Source organism: Strix aluco, chromosome 7 (assembly GCF_031877795.1).
Source record: "Strix aluco isolate bStrAlu1 chromosome 7, bStrAlu1.hap1, whole genome shotgun sequence".
NCBI lineage: Eukaryota > Metazoa > Chordata > Aves > Strigiformes > Strigidae > Strix > Strix aluco.
Genome location: NC_133937.1, coordinates 8,196,410 through 8,210,226, shown reverse-complemented (window position 1 = coordinate 8,210,226; position 13,817 = coordinate 8,196,410). Strand labels below are relative to the sequence as shown.

The 13,817-nt window shown below is 40.9% G+C and overlaps 1 protein-coding gene across 4 annotated transcripts in view; it reads right to left on the bottom strand.

Moving 5' to 3' along the window:
- Nucleotides 1-10,541: 10,541 nt before the first annotated feature.
- The window catches only part of RHOBTB1 (Rho related BTB domain containing 1), a 55,313-nt gene continuing 52,037 nt past the window's right edge, over nt 10,542-13,817 (bottom strand). For all 4 annotated transcript variants that reach the window (XM_074830345.1, XM_074830349.1, XM_074830347.1 and 1 more), the window contains 2 exons: nt 13,321-13,426; nt 10,542-12,823 (listed from right to left, as the gene is read on the bottom strand). In XM_074830345.1, coding sequence (XP_074686446.1) covers nt 12,654-12,823; nt 13,321-13,426 — 276 coding nt within the window. In that variant the 3' untranslated portion in view covers nt 10,542-12,653. The remainder of the gene's footprint in view (nt 12,824-13,320; nt 13,427-13,817) is intronic.

The window sequence follows — 13,817 nt, the reverse complement described above, 5'->3', positions numbered from 1 at the left end:
TAGTCAACAGAATTCTCTTACCTTTTTCTTCAAGATCCTGTTTGAGGCCCTCTTTGACATCCAAGCTCTAAATTTTATGCAGGGCTGTAGTAGACAATTCCTTACAGAAAGACATGTCAAAACTTATGAATAGATCTCCACTAAAAAATAAGCTTAAAAATACTTTTTTTCATGTAAATTATTTTATCTTGAACAATGAAAGCAAGAAGACATTACTGTGTTTAATGCAACACAATTTCAGCAGAAAAAGATAGAAAGAAACAAGAATTAAAACCTATACTGTGTCTGAAATAAACCTACTCTCCAAGTAGGTTAAAGCCCACTGAAATAAAGCCCAGGGGAGGAGGAAGAGGAGGAGAGGCTGCAAAGGCTTCTGGGGACTAGGAGGGTTATAAAACCCAGAGCAGCAGCAGCAGAACTGGCTGATTTAAAGCTTAGTGATGGAGGGGAAGTGTACTCAAGAGCTAAAGGAAGCTGAAGGTAAACTGCTTCACACTTGGCTTAAACTGATACTTTTCTTGTGTTGTGTAAGCTAGAAAATGAGATCTATAATTTCCAATGTCTATTGGGAAACTTTCTTCTTTTACACAAAATCTTCCATCCCATGATGAGTCAGTAGTTATATACTGCTAGTAGTGTATGTCCATGTTTATTTAACCTGTGTGTTTGACCACAGACTGAGCTAAGGGTTCCTTGCAGCCTCGTCTGTCCTGTTTTGGCATCTAAGACTTTGGTCTCCTAGAAATCTTCTCTTCCTGGTTTCGTTGGGGTTGGCCTTGTACTAGTTTGTAACACTGTAGGATGCCTCTTGTAAGAAAACAGTTGTAAGCTCCTGTTGTCTTTAGACTTCAGTCTCTGCTCCCTGCTGCTATACTACACTATTGTGCTAAAGAAAGAGGTGTTTAATTAAGAAATGAGTAGTAAAACATCTAACAGCTGTAGCGATGAGCTGTCATGTGGGATATCTTGACCATGAATCCTAGCTGATTACTAATGGCAGGGAAAACGCCTTGCTCAGAGTTTTGGAGGGTATTGCTGCTGTAGCTTTGTACGATGCTTGAGAGCAAATAGGCATGGGGCTCTCTCTGCAGTGGATGTACTTGCAATTAAGCTTCCACAGAGTATTTTTATCTACTAGTCTTTTCCCTATTCAGTGGGGTAATCCACCTACTTAAAAGTGGTGTTATGGTGTTGAATTAATTAATCTTAGTAATATGCTTTTATAACACTGCCTCATCTACTACAGAAAAGTTAATGATCAGCCACTCCTGTTGCTTGAATCAGGCTTTCAACAGCCCATTTGGCTTTTAATTTACCCTTTTTAGATGTTGTAATGCTTTTTTTTTTTTGACACATTTTCCTCTGCTCCTAGCAACCTTCAAAACCCTCAGCAGGTGGGTAAAATATCCCAAAACAGAGGAAATGAGTCTCATATTTATGAGGGAATGTGATGCTCTTTCACAGCTATGTTCGTGCTAGCTATGCGAAGGCAGATTTGATCTGAGGCAGGCCTTAATATGTACGACTCAGCAGAAAGCAGAGCCAAAAAGAAGCCATCTGTGCAGCTGGCGCACATCCAAAGGGAACGGTATAAAGGTTGTCTGAAAGGCTCACCTGTGGTAATGCCTAGTGAGCAGCTCTGCTGCCTTCCTGCAGCTGGAGGTCGGAGTGATGGTGCAAGAGGAAGGATCAGGAGCTGTGTGCATGCAGGCTTGCAAACACCCTTCTCTGCTCAGGTGAATGCAGGTGAATCCACTCACAGTGATGATTGTGTGTGTAGTAACAAGCCCTGGTTTCTCCTGGGGTTGCCTACCATCTACTCCTCAGCCTCCATTAAGTATTATTTTCCTTTCCTCCTCTCCAGTCCAGAAGGTAGTGAAGTATGCACAGTATTTCTAAGGGCCCAGTCTGCAAAACAGACTGATGCAAAGCAAGGATAAAAGTCACTGCTCTGCCTGAACTTTAAATCCTCTGAATCTATTTTTAGGAAAAGCTATGGTTTTTGTTAACTACCTCAGTACCAATAGACTCAGTGTTTACTCTATTGAGCAATATAAGTGTTCTGCCTAATGTTTGGGTCTCTAGTAAAAAAACCTGGCACTAAGCCTTACGTAAACATAGTTCTCAGTCAGCTGAACCTGGGCACTTCCCAAAAGTCATTGATGGTGGGTCAAGTGATGTGCTGTGACTGCATTCTCATATTGGCATATCTGAGAGGAGTGTTGCCCCTTTTTTTTCCTTTCACAAGAAATAGTGAGGACTGGTCTGTGTCTGATGGCTTACTGCCTTGTTCTGTCCTACCTGACATGCTGCACAAGCTCTCCATCACTAACAATGCTTGCACAAAACTGAGTTAAGTTTTCCCTCTACTCCTGATGTGAGTATACCCAGTAGTCTTTAATTACATTTAATGTCCACATTTTGCTACATAGCTTAAGAAAAGCTTAAACCACAAGATGGAGGAAAGAGTCATTTTAATTTTAAAGGCAACAGTAGACAAAGCCTAAACTTTTTAAACTGTATATAAAATAAATGCATAAAAATATGCAACTTACCCTAAGAGCATGAAGCCAGAAAACCAAAGGCCAGCAACTCGGAGGGACGGTTGCAGCTTGCTGTTTGAAGGGTCCTCAGCTGCTCTGGACACAAGTGAGAAGCTCCTGCTGCAGGGAGGAAGCCAGGCCTTACACTGTCTATCTGGAGCTGAGAATTGAACTGGTGATTGAACTGGTGTGAGGTGGCAGAAGCCAGCAGATTTGAAGCCTCATTTTTAGGTGAAAAATTGCACTACAAAAGTAGAGCTACAATAAAAAAAGCACAACACTGATCCGCTAGCCAGCAAAGAACTCATCAGAGACATAAATACAACTTCATACACTTTAATGTGTAAACGACTCGACAAAATAAATTACGCTACACTGGCAAAGTGGTAAAAGGCCTTAAGAAAATTGAAAAAGCTTATAATAATGAAAGATTATTCCCAGTGCAATAGAAGAAATGTGTATCATGCTAAGTGATGGTACTTTGTCAGCCTTGTGTATGAAAATAAGCAAAGTGAGTAAGAAGCAAGGTAAAAAGGGTAGGCAGAAGTGGTGGCTGGACACAGTATTTACCTTGGCTCTCTACAGTCAGCAACAGGCTGATGGCTACACTTAAGGCATAACTTTGTATCTCCCTACTATCACTGCCTACATCAGAGTGATTATTTTTTTTTAAATATCTTACTGTGTAACTCAGAACTGGACACTGATTAACTCCCAAAGGGCAAAAGGGCCTCCTAAAGAGCAGGGCAGCATAGGTGACCTGGGGATCACAACACTGAGCTGAATCTAACATGTTACTTAGGTACTTGGTTAGGGCAAAATGTTCAAAATCCCTGACAGACATTGTATTCATGTTGTGTGTTCTTACGTGATTAGCATCATCCAGAACAATGACCAGAGTTTGCTGTAGGCTGTGAGGCCAGATTTTATCATTAAGTGTATTGGGCAGGACTAGTCTATTTTAGACCCAGGTACCAGCTCCTGGAATTGACTCCTGTGCTCAAAGGGGCTTCTGTACAGAAGTGTCTGTAGACACAATCGCATCATGGATCTGACCTCTTCTAGAAGACTAATCCTTTGCACAGAACAATGCAGGAACACTAATCTTCCAGGAATGGATGAAGGATGAATTCCTCTGCTTTCCTTCATCTCCCTTCAGGGGCTGAGCCTGTATTTGCCAACACGTAAGTGATGAGATCTTGAATTGACACCAAATAGAAGACTAACCTGTTCAAATACAAGGGACTCTGCCTGCAGCACAGGGAGGGAAAGAGCAGACTTGGGTATTCCTGCAGTGAAGTAGGAGTGTCCTTCCTGTCACAGGAACAGCCATGAGCAAATCACCAAAGGTCTACTCAGCCCCAAATCCTGACTCTGACAGTGGCCAACAGCAGATGCTTTGGGAAACATACAGCAAGGGTAAGCATGAAATGGTATTTGGTGGTATACTCCCAACTTTCAGTGCCTTTGGCTCAAGTCCATGAAGCAAATGTGATGATCTTGTATTGGACAGCTTTCCTCCCCAAAGATTTCTTCTGGGAGCTGTGTGAGCTTCCAGCCAGTGTTCTCTGGCAAGAAATTTTGCAGCTCAACATACTGGTGTGGGGATGTGCTTTTGGTTGCGAACCTGCCATGTGCTAGTTTCATTTGGTGCCATTCAACTTTCATGCTACCAGAGTGCTCAGTTACTCCCTGATAGCCTTTCCACCTTCCATGAGTTTGGGCTTACCCAATTCCACACCCTGCCCAGGCTAAAAGCAGCCCTTAAAGTAATACAGATGCCTGCTTTCTTAGCAGGCTAGAAGGACTAACTCTTCCTGAAAAGCCCTCTGGTTTCCTAGAGTATGCCCCTCCCTACAAATGTGCAGACAACTCAGCACAAATACAGTGATTGTGCCAACCTGCCTTCCCTATGCCCAATTATAGCCTGTATCAAAGAATGAGGATGCTCATGAAATGTCAAGTGCCCATATCAGATAGTTTTGACTTGATTAGTGCTTCACTCAAATGCTGCCGAATCAGATGACAGTGTAGCTGACTGCTGAAGGGACAAGGGGAAAATGTTGTGGCTGCATTTTTCTCCCTAGGTATTGCAGTTAAGACCAAAAGGGAATTCAAAGAGAAAATCTGTCTTACACTGTTGGGTCCCTGAAAGAAAATAGCAGTGGATGAAACACTGAAAAAGCAAATTAGTTGAACCTGTAGCTTACACCTGGTGTTCCATTCAAGAATTGATTATGATTAACTGTGCACCTAAAGGAAAGAGATCAGGAGCAGGTCTTGATCACATGTATGACCCCGGCAAAATCACTTCTGTTTCAACTCTGCTCCAAAATAAAGATAGCAATCCAGAACCAGTATGGTACAGCTTCTGGATAAACATCCAGGATATGTAAGGTGTGCTAGAGTGGTTATGGACTCTTGGGGATGGTGGGCAGCCAGCCAAGATGTGGCTTGGTAAATGGGCAATAATCCCATTAAGTGCAGGAGGTGCAGTAAAGGCACACTGAAGTGCTGCATGTTAACTTGCAGAAAGCACAGGTGACTGATTATTTTTTTTATGCATGCTACCATCAATACCACCTGGACTTATTAGCATTAGAGCATCATGAAAACTTCCAATAATGGAAGGTGATCAGCAAAATAGCATAGAAAGAACCCTATTAGATAGCTCATTGCAAAGGAACACATGGATAGGTGGGAAAAGCTGCCCCCCTCCTTGCACTGAATCCTTCATCCCAACATTTTTGGAGCACAGATATAAGCAGTGCGGGGTCAGACCAAGAATTCATCTGTCCCTTATGCTGTCTCTGACAGCATCCAAAACTTGATGCCACTGAGAGAAAGAACAGCAAGACCAGTTGATACCTCTCCTGAAAACTCCCAGCTATTTGACTTTGGAAATTGTGCAGTTGGGCATACTTTCCACGTATTTATTAACTCCCAGTAAACTTCTCATCCATGAAGATTTGCAGATTACCTGGGAACTCATGTAAGCTCTTCACTTCCCCAGTGTCATGTGGCAAATTCTGCAGCTTGGCTGCTCTGTGTGGGCACCCTGGCTGACAAGGAATGAAAAACAGCTTAGAAGGAAGGGAAGTGCAATGGATAGAACTGCTGGATTTCTCTTTGGTGCCTGTGTACCCAGGTTTAAGGAAACAAACTTTTGAGCCTGAGGGGAGAATGTAGTTCTAAAGAAGAAGTTGCCTTCCTGGTCCAAGTCTCACCCTGCGTTAATGGGCTGAGAGGGTGAAGAATGTCTCCTTTGTATCTTTTCCTAGAGAAAAACAAAAACTGTGGAGCTAGAAGCAAGATCATCAAATGCTGTCCCTATAGTTGCAGCTTATGCAGCAATTCCTTGCCTCTTACAGGTGCATGGCACATGTGCTCCATGTACCACTGCTCAGCGCAGGCCACAGAACCCTTCCTGGAGCCCTACAACAAGCTCAGACTAACACCACCTGTTGTAGTCCCTAGTCAATAGCTAGCAGAAAAGATTGAAGATGAATCATTTTATGGGTTCTAACAAACTGTGAGGCACCAGCCTCCCTGCCCCTCCCTTCAGCTATGGGGAAGCAATTAGTTCTATTAACAGTTAGGAAAATTCTGCCCGGCAACCTCTGCACTGACCTTCAGTCACCTCCTCACCTTCAGACATACTGGAGAGACCTAAGAAGAACAGAAAGCAAGTCTTTAACTTAATTACCCAATTATCTTTTGATAATCACCCACTTACCTTTTTATGCAGTCATTTTTATTCCTTATTCCTCCTATCTTCTTAACAAATTAGCTTCCACAAAGCAAACCATGCTGTGACTACAGCAAACAAACAGTCCTCCCTTGAGCAAATAAAAAAACCCCATGAAGTGCGGACATCAGTCTCTACAGCTCATTACCACCATTCCTCTTCCAGCCTTGGAAACCTGAGAAAGTCCTCCACTGAGTGCACCACCTGCCAGCGAGATGCACTCTGTTCTGCAGGCCAGAAGTCACTTCAGTGTGCTTCAACTTTACTGCCCTTGGCCAGCCAAAATGAAGGGGCAACAAAGCCGGGGAGCACCTGCCTCAGCAGAGCAGCCTGAGGGAGGCAGGCGAAGCTCTGTGTACCCCTTGGACAGCTACAAAGAGGCAAATCTTAATCTCTGAAGATGAGTAGTAAGTGTGTGAGTGCTTATACTTGATTGAGGTTGTTTTACAGAGTGCTGTTGGATGTCTTACAGACCGCAGGACTAGTGACACTTGATCACATCCCCTGCAAGCCAACGCAGCTCCTCCGGTGGACTCTGTGCAGGAACAGGGAGGATTCACAGAGCTTCTCTGGCCTCGGAGAGTCCCTGGGGACTCCTTAGAAACCTCCTTTATTTATACTGCTTGTGGGAAAAGGCATCATCATCTAACAAAGTTTCACCACATGAGATCTGTTAATTATTTAAAAATTAACCCCAGACACTATAGTTGAAAATGTAGCTGTGATATAATCAGCACAGGGATCCACAAAACTTTGCAAGCAGATTGTAAGTCTGAGGACCCAGGAAAGAAATCTAAAGAAATTTCTTTGTAATACGTAGTGCACAAAACTAATACTTGTAATAGCTAGGAGGTGGGGGCAATCACATCTGATCATCCAGTCAGAATGACCAGCTTATATTTAATGAGTAAGATGCAAATTTAATCATATACTCTTAAACTGCTGCTAATTTTAGGTGTTTTTTTTTTAACCTGGGAGGATAATTTGACTGCTCAGCACTAATACCTGGAATGCCATGTAATCCTTATTATACAGCTATAACTTAAAAAAATGTTAATCCCCATAGGGAATAAAAAAATCCTTTTTTTTAAATGTTAAAGGCAAAAAAATATGTTAAGAAAATCTTCCCTGTGAAATTCCATCACCTGTCTGTTTATCTAAAACTTCAGAGCAGCCAGAATGAGGTGGAGGGAAGACAGTTCTCCAGTGTGGCTGCTCAGACCTATGCAATATGGAGGGATGGCACCCAGCTTGCTAATTTTATCTAATGGTGAAGGCTGCTTTTCTTTTAAGCTGAAAACCACAGCTGCTATCTATAGGGGATCTACCCCTCCCCAATTTAGCATCTTTAAATGGTACCTGAAATACTGCTGTCTAGGCTGTCATGCAACTGGTCTCTGTGTTTTCTGTGACTCAGTCTCTGACTATGAGTGTTTTTTGAAAGTTTTTGTATTTTTTATCTTGAAATCCCTAAACAGGCCAATACCTGGCTGCCACAGAGCTTTTTTCTTCCACTATATGCTGTCCCAGCAAAGTAGACTGGCTGGAGATCCTTCATATGTTAGGGTAAGGTCCTTGCTGTTCTGGAATATCCTTCAACAGGAGATAAAAATAGATATATCATGTCCAGCAGGAGGTACTGGGCTCCTCTGCAGGCCAAAGGACAGATTGTGGGGTACCAGTGCTGTATGGGAAAGAACTTGATATGAATCAGTAATATAATATAATGTTTTCACTGTGATCTGTGCTGTTCTGTGTTGTGGGGGGTAGGATGCAGGACTTGCATCTGGGAACATTTGTTGCTGCAGAACAGCCCAGCAGGATGTTGTAGCTATATGGCCTGCTTAGAAATGAAATAGTAAGGCTGAACAATTATAAAGGAGCCATCACAATTCTGTTGTCTGATGCCAACTGCTCTTTCTGAATCACATCTTTATCTTCTTGGTTTGATTTTCCTCTGGAGCTGGGATACATTAGCATAATCATTCTTGCATCTTCTGATGTTCAAATTTTCTTTTTAGCCTCCTGCAGCCTTGATCCAAAAGCTTTTCATATTTCTATCAGAAATCAAGGTTTTTATGTAAGCAGCAGTAAGGGACTGAATTTGCATGTATAAATATACAATAGTCTCAAATACACTGGCTGCTAGTGCAAAGTGAATCCATAACATGGGTTATATTCTCTTAGCTAAAGGCAAAGGCATAAGTTAACTGACACTGAATTATCCTATTGTAGAGCCTGAAGAATGGGTATTATTGCTGCTAACACACTGTCTTATCCTGCATGCAGTACAGAGAGTAAACTTCTGTTAGCAGGTTTGGAACGCAGGCAAGTGATAACGTGTAAATTCATTAGGTGGCACCTCAAAGCGTGTGTGTGTGGTATCTCATCCATTTCAACAGGAATTTTGTCTGCAGAAGTAGACCCATGCAAATGTTGTTAGATCATTTTAATAGACCAAAACTCTAAGCAGATTCAGGTGTGGCAACCAGCCACCTTAAAGACAACTCACTGCATAGTAGATACCTTGGATTCCAACCCCGAGTAAATAAATGCTGGCCTACCCAGTGATGAGTAAAAAGACTGTGATCTAGAAAAAAAGGGACAGAATAGGGACAAAACTGTAGTTTCATCTGACAAAGCAAATCTCTTCACCAGACTGTAATCTTAAAAAGTCTGGAAGAACTGAAATATTTCAGCATTCTGGAGTTTAGGTACCAAAATTAATCGTATTTAGTACATTAGATCTTTACCTAAACCTCTTTGTACAGAAGATGGAAGACTTGGCCCTCAGCAGGATTTCCAAGACGCCTTCACTGGATCTCCCAGTGCTTGTTACTGGAACATGGAAAAAAATCCCTGATTTTACAAATCAAACACTTCTAGACATAAGTTATTGTTGAGAGATACCTGTGGGTAAGTTGCTGAAGAATTAGGGCAATAAACCACTGTGCTGCTCTTGCCTTACTTGCTCTGGTACAATCCTGCTTTCAGTGCTCAGAAGGAATGTCCAGATTAGTCTCTTCTACTAGGCAGCCCTTCTTAATGTACCCACTACTTAGTACTATCTAGCTTGCCTTTGCACAATTTGAGGCCTGATCTGACTAAAAGACAGTGATGAGTAGGTCTTCAGTGAATGAAATTAGTGAGTTGTGACTGAAGTCTGGCCAATCCCATCTTGTTCACAAAACACTTCTATTTCTGGCTTTGGTGTGCTATTTGTGGGTGGGAAGTCACAGAAGCTGGTTTGTGTTGTGATGCAGAGGTACTTGCTTGCAGAAATTCTTTCTTAAATAACAAATAGAAAAACACTGTTTCCAAGAAATAAGCTGAATGAGACTCCCCAGAAACAAAGGACATTCACTTCTAAATGGTCATGAATATTTAAGAAAATGCCCTGAAGAGCAATGCTTCTGATTTGCTCCTTCCTTCCATGATACTGGTCTTATCATAATCAATCAAGAGAAATATTTTTACATCTAATGTCACCACTTTTTCTGTTGAGTCCATTGCCTTTTCTAATGGTAAGATCAAAGAAATAAAATTTTGCTTCTGAAAATAAATCAGAGATATGCAGCATTCCCATAAATCAGCATGTTAAATGTACACTGTGTGCTGAATGTGCTTACTTTCAATGTCCTTGGCATTGCTTAAGAGCTTTAAAAAAAGTCACAAACATGGCATTCTTTGCCTGACATCTTGCAAAAATCCTCTAGAAAAGCACCAACTTTCTACTTCTATCAATTAAACAATCTATATTCAAGGAGGTGGGTGCTGAGAGTCCACTAATAGGTAACGAGAGATTCTGTATGATGGTTGACAACTAAGGCAGGGAGAAAGCAGGGAAAACACTGTCTGTACAAAGTTTAGAGCATACCAAAACCCTTATAGACTTCCTACTGTTTACCTGCATTTGTCCTCCCCATGTCTGTCATGACTAATTAGTTTCATGTCCCTTGGGTAATATCATGATAATTAAATATCAGAAACCATGGGGAAATGTGGCAAGAGATTTTTTTTTTTGCTATGTAATTTAACAGTAAGTGACAAGCACCAACCTTCCACCATCATATACAAACACTGTTGGATTTCCTTGTGACGTTCCCAAGCACAAATCCTAGCATGCCATGGAAGTAGCGGTTCAGTAAAATTCAACAAATGATACCACAGCTGGATGCTTACAAGCAGTACTAAAAAGGGTGACACCTACTGCAAAATTTGGGAAGGTTTTTCAAAGGGCTGGGACACAATTTGTAACTAAACAGTTTTATTGACTTTTTTTTTCAAAATAAAAAACACAAAATAACCACCAAGATTAAAGGCCATAGACAGCATTAACCAAATGAACCAGCCACTTGGTTATAGTAGCTGATAGCTAGCACAACTGGATATTATTGCATATACCTCAGGTTCATTTATATATCCATTATAGTTTGGCAAGATTACAATCATACAGTAGCTTTGGTTGTGTAAAACCTAGTAGCAATACTTACTTAAAATGTGACTGGTTAACATTGTATGACATCTCATCTTAGTCTTGACACATCTTCTCTCATTCATTCTTCTCCTCCACAATATTCATTACCACTGACCAAGAATTAAGGAGACGTATTTGCAACCATCATTTATAGCCCTTCTTTATCACCATTCAGTGATGAATCTTATAGGGGCAGGAATCTGTCACTTGCTTTCCTTATAAATGTTTGTAGAGCAGCATCTCTTTCCATGCTGGGTGGCTTCTACCATCCTGTGGTAGCATCTGCCAAGAATTAGTCCATTCAGAATGCAAATATGTAGAGGTGTATACAGCTTTCAGACCAAAGCCGTTCCTGACCTACAGTACTGGGGTTTGACTGCACTGCCTTGCCTTTGAATACAGAAAAAAATACAAAGAAACAGCTTTTCACATTGGTATGCTGAGCTGCCAGCACAAAACAATATGAACGAACCTAATACACAATATTACCTTGGTTACAGAATTGTGCCTGAGACACTGTACAGGATTGCATGTGTATGTTCTACAGTCTATGTATTTTAGTTTTGGTCATTTAAAAAATGCTCTCATCCTTATGTAATCTAGTGTAACACTGCAGCTTTAAAGTGGTGGTTGATAAAAAGTCAAACACACAGGCTATTTGAAAACACCGGAGGCTTTTTTTTCTTGCACCACTTGTGCAGAATTCCTGCCTTTCTGCCATCATTTTGTCCCCAGCTTTCTGGGAATACCTACTTTCAGGGGAAATATACGATTTACTTAAAAATAATCTAACAGTTTGGGTTCTATCTGGGAAAAGCTATAAAACAATTTGGATCAAACTGAAGTGATCTTGTGTGTGAAGACCCTTCTTCATTTACAAAATGCTGTAGCACTATACAACTCCTACTTGGTTTTGCAGCCCTTTCATTTGCTTGCACTGAAGCAAAAAGGAATTCGGCATGAGGAATGGCTGCATGGCTAAGATCTCACAGAGCAAGGTAACTGCCATGCAGTAATTCAAATGCAAGCAGTGTAACTGCTTTTTGTATTCAGATCCATACTTGTATAAGGATATAAATTAATAAGCCCTTCTAAATGATTTTAGAAATATTCTCTTTGATCTAGACATATAAAACCTCTGAATACTTAGAATCACTAGATTTCACATGGCCCACATACTCATAATTATTTGCACTTACACGGCAAATATTAGAAATACATTTTCCTGCAGTTGAACAGGTAATTATATTGCCTATTATTCAGCTGAGCGAAGATCAAGCACTCTATATCTTGCAGTTATTGGATCTTATTCTAACCCTTTACTTTAGAAAGGGGAAATAACCATCTAATTATATTACCAGTGCACAGTACATAGTTTAAAGAAGACAACCTATACTAGGCAACTAGATTTTTTCCTAAGATGACTTTTTATTAGATACCCTAAAAGCGATCTCTTATGATTGAAGATTGTCTATTTCACTGTACTCACATAGTAAAAATAGTTAAAATCTAATTACAAAGCTGCTACATGGTTATTTTGTAGTCTGTAAAATAAAATGGTATCCAGAATTTTATCTGAACAAAATATACCAGACAGTATAAAAATATTTCCCAATTGGAGATTGAAACATGAATGCTGGATTTTTTTTTTTTTTTTGTATAAAAAAGAAATAATGGTGGACATTTATCTGCTTACTAGCCAAAAATATACATATGACTTTGAGGAGCTGTTCCAGGCTCACTTTCAGTAAGCTTGTGCTTTTGAACCTAGCAATAATAAATGCACACATGGAACAACATTTCCTGAAAAACTGAACTACATCTTATTTCTAACAATAAGACTAATTTCTGACACTGGCTATGGATTTCCACTTATTTGCTTTCTTCAGGCAACTACAGCAGAGGAATTCCAGAAGCACCACTTCCGCTTCGAATGGTGTTTATTCAGTGCAACATCTTCTTTTTCTCTTTCTTTTTTAACTCGCTGGTAGTGATCTTCTTCCTTTAAATACCACACAGGCGGCCAGCGATGCCTCTCAAAATATTCTTGATTATCTGATGAAAAAGGAACAACCAAAAAGCCCCCAAACAAGTCAATAAGATACACAAATCCCAGAAATCTCTGCAAAAAGCTATGCCACTAAACATTTGTCCAGTCTCTATGTTAGCTGGCTTATCGCAGATTCCCCCAGTTTCCTCATGTGTCTTCCTTACAGGTCGAAAAGACTTTGAAAGCAGTTGCACTCAAGAGACCTTAGTCCACCGAAGAGTGTACAAAAGCAAGCCCTTTACAACGTGTATTTTTCATTGTGGAGCCTGACTTTCAGCGTCACTGAAATAGGGATAGAACATAATGCTTGTCTACGAATCAGGCTAATGATTATGACCTTTCTTTACATATAAGAAGAATTTATGAATGCTACTCAAGTTAGTGCAGATGTTTGGTCTCATTGCTTAGCTATCTGAGCTCATCTTTGTCTTCATGTTTATCAACTGGGTGGGAAGAAAGAAGGGGAAACCTCATGAAAACTGTGGAGGAAAGTTGCCCATACCTGAAGATTTAGCTTTGATTTCCTTGCGAAATTTGGAGCAAACACTGTTGTAATTGGTGCAGATGTAGTGCAAGCACCAAGCTGCCAGCTGGTTAGCATTGTGAAACTGTAAAGAAAAACAAAGACCTTATTCCATTTCCTGAAATTATCATTCATTTTGCAGCCCCAATTAACAACTAAAGCTAGAGTGGTCCCCAGCGGATTGTATCTGGCAGTACTCTCCCAAGCATAAGGCTGAAGTGGCCTCTAGATGCCCTAGAGCTTCTCACACAATCCTGCTGGAACAACCAGTGGCCCAAAAGGCTCATGAAGAGCTGCTTAGCATGCACAGGATCTGGCAAACTGCATACAGTCCCACACAGGATCTGAACCCAAGGCACACTGGACCTGAATTTTCTGGTATGGTTGTACCAGTCATATCGCTATCAGTTACTGCAAACCCTGCTCTGAAGGAACTGCCTGGAAAACTACGCTCATTGACAGAATTCAAGCATTAC